We start from the raw sequence: 15,084 nt of genomic DNA on the forward strand, positions 1-15,084 counted from the left end.
TCTCTCCACAAGATCACCCAGACTTGATTTTTATAGCTGTCAGATTTTTAGAAGACTCAATTCATACAAAATTACCATTTCCTAGATGAGGAATTAAATTTTTTTTTTTTTTAAATATATGGTCTCAATTCCAGTAGTCACACTATACAGGAATCTGGCTATAAAGGTTGAGTCTGAGTTAATGGTATCTTTGGCCTGTGATTTATGTTTTTTATTATGGTTTCTAGGATTTTTACAAATTCATGAACCTTGAGGGAGAGAGTTAAAAACTTATATTGAAATTAAATTTTGAGCATTTGGTTTTATCAAAGCAAAATCAATAGCTGAGGTAGAATGGTCTTGGGAACTAGAAATTTGCATTTGTCATTCTCAGCTTAATGTGCAGCGTAGTTCTTAGAGAATAACAAGGTAGTGAGGTATTTTGATAAAGGAGATTAAAGTTCAGGCAGCTGGAGCAATATGAAAATCACATCTTTAGGATGTAATCTCTTCCTTATATTTTCCCTTTATAGGAAAAGCTGTTTGAAAACCACTGTCTTGCTGTTTAAGTATGAGTAAACTGCGAATTGAAAAGAATAAACTCCTTGTAAGGAGCCCTGCTCAGTAGTTAAGCTCGGCTGCTAACTGAAAGGCTGGTGGTTGGAACCCACCGGCTGTTTGTGGGAGAAAGATGTGGCAGTCTGCTTTGACAGCAATGGGTTTATTTCTTGTATTAAAAGAGATACAGGGCTACATTTTTTTTTTTTTCTTTTTCTGTGCCCCACATCACGTTAACCAGAGATTGCTTTCTTTGTTAGCAGAGACTCAAAACTTAAAGTTTTATATTTCTGTATGAGTCGCAGGGCACCTTGGGGGAACACTTAATTGTCGAGGGTTCTGAGGCCTTGGTGAGGGAATGATTCTCGGGTCTCACCTTCTCTGACCTTCACCCGCCATGGGAGGAGAGAGCCCACCTGCCCTCTGCTGGGAGCAGAGAAGCTGAAGACCTTTCAGATGTGGCTGCCGAGAGTGTGACTGCTGCTTGTGGGAAGTTTGGTACACTGTGAAGGGCTGTGCCCCTGTAAATTCGTGATATTGTTGTGGTTGCAGGGCTGCAGAGATCATGTGGGCTCCGCTCTGGTACCTGTGAGCATCTGATCTCAGCACCTGTTTCATCTGCCCCTGGCTGTGACTTTGGGGGTCATTTGTGCATCAGCCTCTAATTGTGAACCCTACTGAGGACCACACCACAGCCTGTGGGTTCTGTGTTTGACAAGGTGAACCCCTGACCTCCCACCCCCAGGCCCCTCAATACCAGCTTTTCCATCAGAGACTGCTGCCCACCTGGCTTGCTTATTAGTTAAGTGGCCAGACTGTTGTAGTTGCGTGCTGTCGAGTCACTTCCAACTCGTAGCTACCCTATAAGACAGACTATAACTGCTCCATAGAGTTTTCTAGGCTGTTATCTTTATGGAGCAAATTGCCAGGTTTTTCCTGAGGAGCTGCTGGGTGAGTTTGAACCACCAACCTTTCGTTAAGGCTTAACTGCTGCGCAACCAGGGCTCCTTGGCAAGACTGTAGATTGGTAAAAAGTAAATAGAAAATCCATTGTTCTCCTCCATGAATTCATTTAACCTTCTCTGAATGAATACTCTTTTACGATTAGTAAGCAACCTATATGGAAACAAACTTTAACTTTCTAATAATCAGTAACATGAAAATTGAAATGCAATAAAGCATCTTCTTATTGCGTTTTACATTGTTGTTGTTGTTAGGTGCCCTCGAGTTGGTTCTGACTCACAGCGAACACTGCTGGGTCTTGCGCCATCCTCATAGTCGTTGCTATGTTTGAGCTCATTGTTGTAGCCACTGCTGTTTTACGTTAGCTAGTAAATATTTATAAAGTTGGGGACAAGATGTGCTAGGCATAATTCTTATGCAGAACTAGCAGCATTATAATCGGTGAGCCTTTTAAGGAGTCATTTGGGCATCTGTTTTCATGCATCAGAAAAAACGACCTGTGGTTGGGTCAGAATTTGGGAATATTACATCCCTATTTTTGGAGATTTACACTATTCATTAGCAAAATAAAGGCTGTCCTGCCTGAAAGGAATCTGTTAACATGGAAAAATCCAGCATTTTCCATATGAATTTTGGTCACTTCTTTGTGAACTTTCTACTAATATCCTGCAGAACTCTGTTTCATAGTTTGTGAAATGCTACCTAAGGATTTTTAATGTTTTCCTGGAAAAGGCAGATGTCATTGACAAAACTCAGGCAAGACATAGGAACAGGAACAGGTCGAGAGGGAAAACAAGGGCTTTGGTTTAAGTTTGAGATACTGTTGGGAGAGTCAAGTGGAATATGATGTCAGCAACTGGAAAGCTAGCTCTTATGGGAGAGTTAGGACTGAATGTAGAAATGTGTGAGTTTTCTGAATATACGTGATAGTGGTGACCAAAGAAGTTGCTGAGGTTATCTTTGAACAGAGGTAGGAGTCCCTCGGTGGTGTGAATGTTTAACGCACTTGGCTGTTAACTGAAAGGCTGGAGATTTGCGTCCACCCAGAGATGCCTTAGAAGAAAAGCCTGGTGATCTACTTCTGAAAAATCAGTCATTGAAAACCCTGTGGAGCGCAGTTCTACTGTGACACACATGGAGTTGCCATGAGTTGGAATCGACTCATTGGCAACCAGTTTTGGGAGATGACAGACAGTCTGAAGGGGCCCATAAAGGACAGAAAGAGGAAGAGCCAGTGAGTAAGTCAGAAGCCATGTGGGCTCCTGGCAGTGCCGTGGTATCCCCAAGAGGAAAGGACAACTGAAAAGTGAAATGCTGCTTTAAAAAAAATTTTACACACAGTAGAATTCACTCATTTTGTTGTACAGTTCTCTGGGCTTTGACAAACGCACAGAGACTTGTATCTGTTGTCACAATCATGATAGAGAACAGTTCCATCACCTTCTAAATCTTTCTCACATCCTGGATTTGGTAATGATTTCAGTAGAGTGGAGAAGCCTGGGTGGCACAGTGGTTAAAGCGTTCAGCTGCTAACTGAAACATCAGCAGTTGGAACCCACCATCTGCTCTGTGGGAGAAAGATGCAGCAGTCTGCTTCTGTAAAGATTACAGCCTTGGAAACCCTATGGGGGTGGCTGTACTCTGTCCCACAGGGTTGCTTGAGTTGGAATCATGTTTTGGTTTCAGTAGAGTGGATTGAAAGGGGCCAGGAAGGTACTGAACTACGGTACAGGATTTGTCCCAGTGTTGGACAACTCAAGCGGTGAAGGCAGCATGACAACGAGACAGAGGCATCAAGGGTCACTAGGTTAAGGTTGGGAAGAACTCTTTCAGTCTAGTAGGTAGAGGTGACAGGAGTGACCTGAAACTGGAGGGAGAGGAGCAAGCTCACAGAGGAGGATCAGCTCGGAGGGACCAACTGTGAGGTGTAGGGAAGATAGGAAGGAAGGAAGGGCACGGGCACGGGGCAGTGCTTGCCTGATGACTTTTATCTTTAATTAAGTAATTTCATACCTGTAGAAAGAAAAAAGGGTGGGGTAGGTCAGAGGGAAGGATTAGAAACAGCCTCTCTCCCTGGCAGGAAGGGGGTTAATAATAGAAAAGGACTGAGATGCTCAGTGACATTGAGGACCCGCTGGAGGAGGAAGCACTGATTTGCTGCAGCCCAGCCGCATTGTTTCGTGACTTTCCCTGGAGCCTCTTGGTAGCTGGCCGCTGCAGTAGAAAAAGCAAAGGGGCTATTTATTGCTGAGCTTTCATTTTGACCCCAAGAGTACCTGAAGTTAGGGGAGTGGCCTTCCTCAGAGAGGACGTGACCTGAGATGTAGGATGTAGGCTAAGAATTGGAAGCTGAGCTTTTGGAAAAGGCTGGGGTTTGTAGGGACAGTTTACCTATGTGGAGGGGACACTTCCTTAGCTCTGCTGAAGGACAGGGAGAGGATGGTGGGGGAGTGCAGGGGAGGGGCAGGGTGAGAAGAGGTGGGAAGTGGAAGAATGGAGAGGAGGACCTGTTTGTGTAACCCTAAGGGTAGATAGTGTAGTAACTACAGGGGAGGGTTGTGCTGGCTTTCCTTTTTAATTTCCCAAGGTTGTGCCCTGATTAATGGTGCTAGTTTGTGACTGATGTTTATATTTCTGGAAGCAGTTTGAACTTTCAGATCTGTTCTATTTCAAATCGGGAATATTAGTGTTAACTGAAGAGCACACTACCTTGGCCCAGTATTTGTTTATAATTGATACCATCAAGATCGAGTGAAACAAATCTCTATTCTGGATAATAGCGACTGTATTTGCTAATTTCTTGTTAACTGGTAAAGAATTAACACAACCTGTATTCTGTTCTTTCACCCTACCTGCAAACTGCCTTTTTGGACATTGGGGGTTACCCTAGTGTAGGCTGTTGAGAAAAAGAAGTTCTTCTGCCTTCTGCATGCTGCCTAATTAGGGCCTCCAGCCAGAGCTACTGGGAAGTGAGAGAGAGAGGCAGATGGACAGATAGGAGGGGGCTCAGTGTCCCTTTGTCCAGGTTTGTTTATCAGACTTCTTCCCTATGGCTAGAAAGTAACCTTTGGATGTACAAAGCAGTCTGGCCTTTGTTGAGATTCACGCAGGGTCTGGATATTGTGGAGGGTAAGGATAGAAAAAAAACTTTCTTTGCCATTTTGTCACTTGCTTGGGGCCTTCAGATGGTATGTAATTCTTAAGAGATTCTATAGCTCCTTGTATCCTTATTTTTCCTCAAAACTATACACACTTAACCAGTTATTGTCCAGTTGGCTCCTACTCTTGGCTCCATAAGGTGTTCAAGGCTGTGACTTTTTGGAAGCAGATCGCCAGCCTTTCTTCCCAGGTGCCTCTGGGTGTGTTTGAATCACTAACCATTTGGTTAGTAGTTGAGCAGTTAATGACTTGTGGGACCTAGGTACTCCTATACAGACTTAAAAATTAGGCATGCACATATATGTATGTATATGTGTTATTAACCTAAGTATCTGCCAGTTGGGAGGCCCAGTCTCACCCACCCCATCCTTCTCAGAGAGGAGGACCGAGGTGGGGGTTCTTAGCTGCTGCAGAGGTGCTTCTGGTCAGATTAAAAAAAAAAAAACAACTTGGCCATAAAACTGACGTCTCTTCCCAGCTGGATTAGGAAAAGTGGAGAAGCGTGAGGCTGGCGTGAGTAACTGAACTGACTTGGCCTTTAGAAGGGAATTGCAGTGGGAAAACCTTTTTCTCTGAGAAGCAACTCAGGCTAAAGTGGGGTAGAAGCAAAAGGTCTGTCAAGGAAAGAGAGGAAATGTGATTTCCCTTGTTTTTTGGTCAGAGAGGTATAATAGTGGAGCGTCTTGAAAATCCTAAAGATGAAAAAGGGATTGTCGAGGGAAGAAGCCAAGGGAGGAAGCATAATGGTAACAGGAGTTTGAGTGTAGAAGGCTAAGGGAAACAACCCCCTGTGTATTTCCTTGAAGATGTTATAAAAACTGGCAATGGTGGGTTCCTTTTCTGTGAAGAGTTAACTTTGAAAATTTTGTAATATAAACATGTTATAAAACTAAAAACCAAACCCATTGCCATTGAGTCCGATTCTTCCTCATAGCAACCCTGTAGGACAGAGTAGACCTGCTTCATAGTGTTTCCAAGGAGCAGCTGGTGGATTTGAACTGCTGACCTTTCGGTTAGTGGCCAAGCTTTTAACCACTGAGCCACCAGGACTCCATGTTAATAAGAACACATATTTGAAGGAAAGACAAGAAGGATAAAAGATGAGGTAGACCCTTTAAACTGTTGAATTATTTCTTTAAAATTTCAGTGGAATAAAAAAAAAGACACAGTAAAGAGCTTCAGTAGCCAGATACTGCTAGAAAATAGTGACACAAAGTCCCAGAAGAGCATAACAGATCTTGTTTTATAACATTTGTTTTATGGAAAGTTTGTGTAATACTGTCAAAATGGTCAATAGATTGATTTCTTTCAATGAGATTATTATAATTTGGAGTTTTATTGATTTTCGTTAAGTGTCTTAGTCATCTAGTATTGCTGTAACAGAAGTACTCCAAGTTGATGGCTTTAACGAAAGAGAAATTTATTCTCTTATAGTCTAGGAGGCTAGAAGTCCATTCAGTGTGCTAGCTCCAGAGGAAGGCTTTCTTCTTCTGTCGGCTCAGGGGGAAGGTCCTTGTCATTAGTCTTCCTGGGTCCAAAGAACGTGCTATTCTCCTGGTTCTTGTTTCTTGGTGGTATGAAATCTCCCGGTCTCTGCTGGCTCCTTCTCTTTTATATCTCAAAAGAGATTGATTTAAGACACAGTCTAATCTTGTAAATTGAGTCCTACCTCGTTAACAAAACTGCTACTAATCCCACCTCATTAACATCATAGAGGTAGGATTTACAACACAGGAAAATCACATCAGATGATAAAGTGGTGGACAGTCACACAATACTAGGAATCATGGACTAGCCAATTTGACACACATTTTTTTGGGAGGGGACACAATTCAATACATTACATTAAGGAAAATGTTAGTTTCCCCATTTAAGTGGGAAGCCTGATGTTTTCTTCACTGGTCAGATTAACCATTGCGTGTTCTTGCTCTGTCATTATCTTAGAGTCAGAACTTTGACTGGATTTTGCGTGTCTTTCTGTTTGGAAATTATCTAAAGATAGGAGTCCATGGTTAGGTTATGCCCGAGCCTTTCACACTGAGATTCTCCAGTTGGGAAGCAGCTCCATGAAGAATAGTTTTTTATTACAAAGTATAAGAAATATGATTAAGGGATGAATAGGTTTTTCTTTTGATTTGATATGCGCCTTCTACCAACAAAGATGACACTAGTTGCTATAATTTTAAGAGGTTTTGGCAGGAAAGAAAATGTTTTAATTCTTTGTCACAGGAGGAGCTAAAGCAATCATTGACCAGCTTGAATTCTTTCAGTTTTCCTTTCTGTAAACAGGCCTGGCATTTTCCCCCTGGCAATTTCGGTGTCTTTAGGTGAAAGGATATTATGCATTAAGCACAAAGGCAATTAATGAGTTACAGGTTATTTAGATTGGGTAAACTAAAAGACAAATTATTAGAATAATTAAAGCCAATTCTGTTTGAAAAATCAAACTAATGAGGGAAAGGGAAGCTAAAATAAGATCTTTTAATTCCACCTCTTAAAAGAGAAGCCTGAGATTTACTTTGTGATGTTTTTAAGAGCAAAATAATCTATTTTTAAACACTTTATTTTTAGGAATTGGAGTGAAAATGAAGAAATCTTTCAGACATAAATACTGCTCTTTGTATTCGATATAACTGAGAAAGGAAATGGGAGTTAAACCTTTTTTTACCCCCCCCATTAGAAAATTTGCTCTCATCTTCCAGAATGTGGGATGGGAAGGGGTAATAAGACATTGCGATTGTGGGTATGAGAAACATTTCTATAAACCAAAAAAGAAGTGTGAAGTTACAGAGTGGTATTTATTACAGGAATTACACAGCCTCAGAGCTGAGTCCACCTGCCGCAGCGATCTCATGTTTCAGTTGAGGTGATCTGCTTCTTGTCAGCTGCCGTGCTCAGACTCTGATGCCCACTGTGGATTTTCAGAGAAGCCCTGGTGGTGCAGTGGTTGAGCACTCAGCTGCTAACCTCAGGTTGGTGGTTTGAACCCACCAGCTGCTCTGCAGGAGAAAGATGTGGCAGTCTGCTTCAGTAAAGATTTACAGCCTTGCGAACCCTATGGAGCAGGTCTGCTCTGTCCTATAGGGTCGCTATGAGTTGAAATTGACTTAAAGGGTGCGTTTACAGTTTGTAGTCAGGATCCCTTAAGGTAAACTAGAGGGTTGACTCATATTTCTTTAAACCACTGGAAAGTCACTCTTAATATCTTCAGAACGTCCCATTATTTCATTCTGGATTCACCTTCTTCTCTCAAGTGGTGGTGATGGTTATTAGTTGCTGTCGAGTCAGTTCCGACTCATGGCGACCCCATGTGTTACAGAGCAGAGCTGCTACATAGGGTTTTCTTGGCTGTAATCTTAACTCCTCAGGCCTTTTCTTCTGTGGTGCTGCTGGGTAAGTTGGAACCACCAACCTGAGGTTAGCAGTTGAACGCAAATCATTTGTGCCACCTAGGGGCCCTCTTCTCCCAAAGGAAGAGGGTAAATCTTGGGTACGATAGAGGAGTAGGGAACAGCTTGTGGCTAGATTACACAGAGAAAGAGTTGCTCCTGCAGGTGAAAGGTTTTCCTGCAAACCCTGTAGGTTCAGGCTTTCGAGGTTCATTTCATCCTTAATTCTGCTTTAGTTGAGCAGGTAGGAAAAGATACGGGCAGTGTGGTAGACAACAAGGTAAGGTTTGCCTAATAATTTACTGCTGCTGTGTGTATATGTGTGTATTTGTATTTAAATCAGGAAGCTTCCTGTTATGTGTACACAAAAGAGAAGATAGTAAAGATCATGAATTAGTCTTCCATGTATTCATAAAGATACCTGACAGTTGCCGCTGCTGATCTGAACAGCCGGTGCTCACCAGGTTTTGTTTCATGCGGTGACCTTTTATCATTTCTTGTGGTTGTATGTCCTGGGCCCCTACCTACTGAGTATTTGAACTGTTTCTATGTTCTTTTTGTTCCTGAACTGACTGCCTTCTGGTGTGAACAATGGAAAACTGTGTATGATGTCTTTCTCTCAGCAAAATCCTAAGGAAAGAGCAAATGACATAAATTTTGTGTAGCTGCAAAGAAAGGATGAAAGGGCTACCTCAAACTGGGGAGACTTAGGTGGAGCCCAGCTATCATGTGGAGACTTCTGGAGCTTGGGTCCAAGCTTTGGATGAGTGGTTGCATAGAAACCCTCCTTTCGGGTCCTTTCGATTTTAGGGGCGGGATGGGGTGGGGGGGCTCATGGTCCTGTGCCTTGGAGTTTTCTGTGCACAGTCACCTACAAACTTGGATCAAATGGCTCTGAAGGTAGAGTAAAAAAAAATCTACAAATCAGACTTAACTGTTCCCTTGAAGATTACTTAAAATCAGCTGTCACATTTGTTGTTGCTTGCTTGATTCTTTTCTGTCTTCCTTCTTCCTTCTCCTTTTTTTCTTACTCTGTGTGCTCTTTTCCCTTTCCTTCTCCTCTTCTCCTCCTGATGCTTGACTCATCTGCAGAAAGAAGGAATAGGTTCAAAGAGATTCACTGACTTGCTGAAGGTCTCCGAGTTCTTACGTGATGAAGCTGGGTCTAAGCCCATTCTGTTATAAATCCAGTGTTCTGGCTTTTGCCTTGTGGCGTGTTAGTCATTTGACATTTGTAGTGTAAAGATGAATAAGACATTGCCTGTCCTCAGGCAGTTTACAGGCAAGTAGGTAAGAAAAGACAAGTATACACTCTGTAGTTGTTGGGTGCTGTCGAGTCAGTTCCAACTCATAGCAGTCCCATGTACATGCTATAGTACATGCCAGAAAATAGTAGAATCATAAGGTGGGGTGCTCCGGGGGTTCTGGGAAGAGAAAGCTTCCCCACCATAGTGGACTTTTTTCTGATCCCCACATATCACTTATCTTGCTCAGATGGGTGAAAGGCCCCCTTTAAAGACCCCAAGCATCATATATAATATCTGTCATATTTAGTGATAGCTGTGCATGTCCATTTTCCTACAACCCTCCTTCCCCTACCATCCAGGGCTATGTGGACATTAGTGGTAGCACTTCTTATGGAATGTTGCCGACCCTGACCTAGCCAGGACGCCAAAGAGTGCTCTTGTCCCTGGCTCTGTCCTGTCCTTGGGTCTCTGTTGTAACTTGCCGAGAGTCATCTCATGGCAGGGTCTTTCTCAGCTGCTGGACAACTGGTGCAGCTACATTGGATGAATAGTGATTAAGACACAGGTGTCTGTTACTTTAACCACTAAAAGAAGGTAAGGAGAGAGAAGGAAGGAAGAGACATGATTCTTTTTTGCCAGAAGATGTTAGAATTAGGATTCAATTAGGATTTTATTTAGGGAAACAATGATGAAAATTAAGATTAAATAAAAATTGATGGATCAGCTTCTCGGGGATTTTTTAAAAATTCCAGGTGGAACTTCATTAACAGTAAATGTCCTGTGGTGAGCTTCGATGGTCGTTCCTTCTGTGGATGAGTATTGAAATCTATAATTGGCTGATTATAATGTATTTCTTTTAATGTGGTATCCGAAAACATTATAGAACCAAATCTGATGATGACTCTAATAGCAGTAATTTTGGCAGTGGAATTAAGTGCTGTCACGCTTAAAATATTTTTGGAAGTAGCTTTTTATGAAAACAATATGATGAATCCAGTGATAAATAACCGATTTTCTACTTGCTGAACCAAAACCTAACTTTTCTCTACCATAACAGTTTGAATCAACTTCATTGTGGTTAGACAGCAGCCATGCTAGTAATGTTATTGTTGTTGATAGGTGCTGTTGAGTTCATTTTGACTCATAGTGACCCCATGTGACAGAATAGAACTGCCCCCATAGGGTTTCCTCGTCTGTAATCTTTTTTTTTTTTAATTAATTTTTATTAAGCTTCAAGTGAACATTTACCATTCCAATCAGTTTGTCACATGTAAATTTACATACATCTTACTCCCTTCTCCCACTTGCTCTCCCCCTATTGAGTCTGCCCTTTCAGTCTCTCGTTCCATGCCAATTTTGCCGTCTTCCCTCTCTCTCTATCTTCCCATCCCCCCTCCAGTCAAGAGTTGCCAACACACTCTCCAGTGTCCACCTGATTTAATTAGCTCACTCTTCATCAACCTCTCTCTCCCCGCCGCTGACCAGTCCTTTTCATGCCTGATGATTTGTCTTCGGGGATGGTTCCTGTCCTGTGCCATCAGAGGGTCTGGGGAGCATTGCCTCCGGGATTCCTCTGGTCGCAGTCATACCGTTAAGTATGGTCTTTTTATGAGAATTTGGGGTCTGTATCCCATTGGTCTCCTGCTCCCTCAGGAGTTGTCTGTTGTGCTCCCTGACAGGGCAGACATCGATTGTGGCCGGGCACCAAGTAGTTCTTCTGGTCTCAGGATAATGTAGGTCTCTGGTTCGTGTGGCCCTTTCTGTCTCTTGGGTTCTTAGTTGTCGTGTGATGTTGGTGTTCTTCCTTTGCCTTTGCTCCAGGTGGGTTGAGACCAATTGATGTATCTTAGATGGCCGCTTGTTGGCATTTAGGACCCCAGATGCCACATTTCAAAGTGGGATGCAGAATGTTTTCATAATAGAATTATTTTGCCCATTGACTTAGAAGTCCCCTCAAACCTTGTTGCCCAGACCCCAGCCCCTGCTCCGCTGACCTTTGAAGCTTTCATTTTATGCCGGAAACCTCTTTGCTTTTAGTCCAGTCCAATTAGGCTGACCTTCGTCTGTGATCTTTACAGGGAGCCTTGGTAGCATGGTGGTTAAGCTCTTGGCTGCTAACTGAAAGGTTGGTGGTTTGAACCCACCAGCTGTTCCTCTGGAGAAAGATGTGGCAGTCTGCTCCTGTGAAGACTATAGCCTTGGAAACCCTAGGGGGCCATTCTGCTCTGATCTGTAGGGTCACTATGAGTTGGATTTGACTCCATGGCAATGGGTAATCTCTGTGGGAGCTTGTTGCCAGATCTTTCTCCTGTGGAGCTGCTGGGTGGACTTGAACCTCCAACCTTTTGGTTTGCAGTTGAGCGCTTCACCATTGTGCCACTAGGGCTTCTTATGCCAGTAATACTGTACAGCATTTTGGAGGAATTGCTTTTGAAGCTCTAATTATGTATGTTTTGTACATATTCTGTGAATGTTTGTTCACTTTGACCCAAATTTCCATAATGTTATACTAAGTGCAGTTAACCAACTTGCTCTTTCTGGGTAGACATATGTTATATAAATCCTACAGGGGCTATTTATCTCATCGTTACACAGTGTTACTTGCTGATGGAATTATTTTCTGTTCTTTTAACAGAACATATGACCATGGGGGATATGAAGACCCCAGACTTTGATGACCTCCTGGCAGCCTTTGACATCCCAGATATGGTTGATCCCAAAGCAGCTATTGAGTCTGGACATGATGACCACGAGAGCCACATCAAACAGAACGCTCATGTAGATGATGACTCCCACACACCCTCATCTTCCGACGTCGGCGTCAGTGTTATTGTTAAGAATGTTCGGAATGTTGATTCCTCCGAGGGCGCGGAGAAAGATGGCCAACACTCCACAGGCAATGGCTTACATAATGGGTTCCTTTCAGCATCCTCTCTTGACAGTTACAGTAAAGATGGAACAAAGTCCTTGAAAGGAGATTTGCCTACCTCAGAGGTGACTTTAAAAGACTCAACTTTCAGCCAGTTTAGCCCTATCTCAAGTGCTGAAGAGTTTGATGACGACGAGAAAATAGAGGTGGATGACCCCCCTGACAAGGAGGAAATGCGTACAAATTTTAGATCAAATGCGTTGACGGGATCTGCTTCCCAACAGGACTATGACAAGCTGAAGGCACTTGGGGGGGAAAACTTAAGTAAAATGGGACTCTCTCCTTCAGGCAATATAGATAAAAACAAAGTTGTTAAAAGAGAATCAGAAACCAATTCTATAAATCTGAGTGTTTACGAACCCTTTAAAGTCAGAAAAGTGGAGGAGAAATTGAAGGAAAACTCTGAAAAGGTGCTTGAAAACAGGGTGCTTGATGGAAAGCTGAGCTCTGAGAAGAATGACACTAACCTTGCTGGGATTGCCCAGTCAAAGACAAAGTCGTCCTCCAAGCTCTCGTCATGTATAGCTGCAATCGCAGCCCTTAGTGCTAAGAAGGCTGCTTCGGACTCTTGTAAAGAACTGGTGGCCAATTCAAGGGAATCCTCTCCATTACCAAAAGAAGTCAACGATAGTCCTAGAGCCGTTGAAAAGTCTCCTGAGTCCCAGAGTCTCATTGATGGCACAAAGAAAGCATCCATAAAGCAACCGGATAGTCCCAGGAGTGTTTCGAGTGAAAACAGCAGCAAGGGATCGCCATCCTCTCCTGCGGGATCGACACCAGCCATTCCCAAAGTACGCATAAAGACCATTAAGACTTCATCTGGGGAAATAAAGAGAACAGTGACCAGAGTGCTGCCGGAAGTTGACCTCGACTCTGGGAAAAAGCCTTCCGAGCAGGCGACATCCATGATGGCATCTGTGACGTCCCTTCTGTCATCTCCAACTTCGGCCGCCGTCCTCTCCTCTCCTCCCAGGGCACCTCTCCAGTCGGCAGTTGTTACCAATGCAGTTTCCCCTGTGGAGCTGACACCCAAGCAGGTCACTATTAAGCCGGTGGCCACTGCCTTCCTCCCAGTTTCTGCCGTGAAGACGGCAGGGTCTCAAGTCATCAATTTGAAGCTCGCTAACAACACGACAGTGAAAGCCACGGTCATATCTGCCGCCTCTGTTCAGAGTGCCAGCAGCGCCATCATCAAAGCTGCCAACGCCATACAGCAGCAAACCGTTGTGGTGCCAGCATCCAGCCTGGCCAATGCCAAACTTGTGCCAAAGACTGTGCACCTTGCCAACCTTAACCTCCTGCCTCAGGGTGCCCAGGCCACCTCTGAACTCCGCCAAGTGCTAACCAAACCTCAGCAACAAATAAAGCAGGCAATAATCAATGCAGCAGCCTCACAACCACCCAAGAAGGTGTCTCGAGTCCAGGTGGTGTCCTCCTTGCAGAGTTCCGTAGTGGAAGCTTTCAACAAGGTGCTGAGTAGTGTCAATCCAGTCCCAGTTTACATCCCAAACCTCAGTCCTCCTGCTAATGCAGGTATCACGCTACCAACGCGTGGTTACAAGTGCTTAGAGTGTGGCGACTCCTTTGCACTCGAAAAGAGTCTAACCCAACACTACGACAGACGTAGTGTGCGCATCGAAGTGACGTGTAACCATTGTACAAAGAACCTAGTTTTTTACAACAAGTGCAGCCTCCTGTCCCATGCTCGTGGGCACAAGGAAAAAGGCGTTGTGATGCAGTGCTCCCACTTAATTCTAAAGCCAGTCCCCGCAGATCAAATGATAGTTTCTCCAACAAGCAATACTTCTGCTTCATCTGCGACTCTACAGAGCTCTGTGGGAGCTGGCACACACACGGTAACAAAAATCCAGTCTGGCATAACTGGGACAGTCATATCTGCTCCTTCCAGCACACCCATCATTCCAGCTATGCCTCTAGACGAAGACCCGTCCAAACTCTGTAGACATAGTCTAAAATGTTTGGAGTGTAACGAAGTTTTCCAGGACGAGACGTCACTTGCAACACATTTCCAGCACGCTGCAGATACGAGTGGACAAGTAGAGTATCATTTAAATTTGGTGTTTCAGTGATAAGTCCGTAGACATGAGTACTCTATAAGGTGTCCTTGATTTTAGGGGTGGAGTCAGTTAAATGGAGAGGGATGTGTGTGTGTGTGTACACGAGAGAGGGAGAAAGGATTGTATTCAAAGGATAGAAACGATGTTGAAACACGAATATTATTTAAAAAAACATAGTTTTGGGAAGATGATTCTTATAAATTAATATGTACTAGTTGAGTACTTAGTGAAACCTTCGATTTAGGGTAAGTAAAGTAGTTCTCAGAAACCCTGGTGGCATAGCGGTTAAGTGCTACCAAAGCGTTGGCAGTTCGAATCAGCCAGGCGCTCCTTGGAAGCTCTATGGGCAGTTCTACTCTGTCCTGTAGGGTCGCTATGAGTCGGAATCAACTTGACAGCACTGGTTTTTTTAAGTAGTTCTTAGCCATTCAGTCATTGGAATATGTGTAGCTAGCCTGAGATTTACCTTATTATCCTGTCATTCCATTATATAAATGTTCAAGTCGGGCTGCATCACCAGAGCTCTGAGTTTACTGGTGACAATTTTGGAAATTTTTTATTACTGTTGTTATTTATAGTTACTGAAAAGTCTTTTATAGTTAAATGTACCTAATTGGTACTGAACCACTTTTATGGTGGCCAAGAAATATTTTCAAACATACTAATATTCATCACTGCAATAAATTTAAGCTACAAATTAATAGTAAACTCATCTCTATTTAAATGGAATATTATTGTGTTTGCATCTTTCTATTTTGTAATGAAGTGCACATGAATGTTGG

General features: G+C 43.2%; 1 protein-coding gene across 13 annotated transcripts in view; it reads left to right on the plus strand.

Moving 5' to 3' along the window:
- The window catches only part of ZNF532 (zinc finger protein 532), a 135,635-nt gene that overhangs the window by 49,118 nt on the left and 71,433 nt on the right, over positions 1-15,084 (plus strand). For all 13 annotated transcript variants that reach the window (XM_049899933.1, XM_049899930.1, XM_049899922.1 and 10 more), the window contains one exon: positions 11,931-14,281. In XM_049899933.1, coding sequence (XP_049755890.1) covers positions 11,936-14,281 — 2,346 coding nt within the window. In that variant the 5' untranslated portion in view covers positions 11,931-11,935. The remainder of the gene's footprint in view (positions 1-11,930; positions 14,282-15,084) is intronic.

This window comes from Elephas maximus, chromosome 11 (genome assembly GCF_024166365.1).
Source record: "Elephas maximus indicus isolate mEleMax1 chromosome 11, mEleMax1 primary haplotype, whole genome shotgun sequence".
Classification (NCBI taxonomy): Eukaryota; Metazoa; Chordata; class Mammalia; order Proboscidea; family Elephantidae; genus Elephas; species Elephas maximus.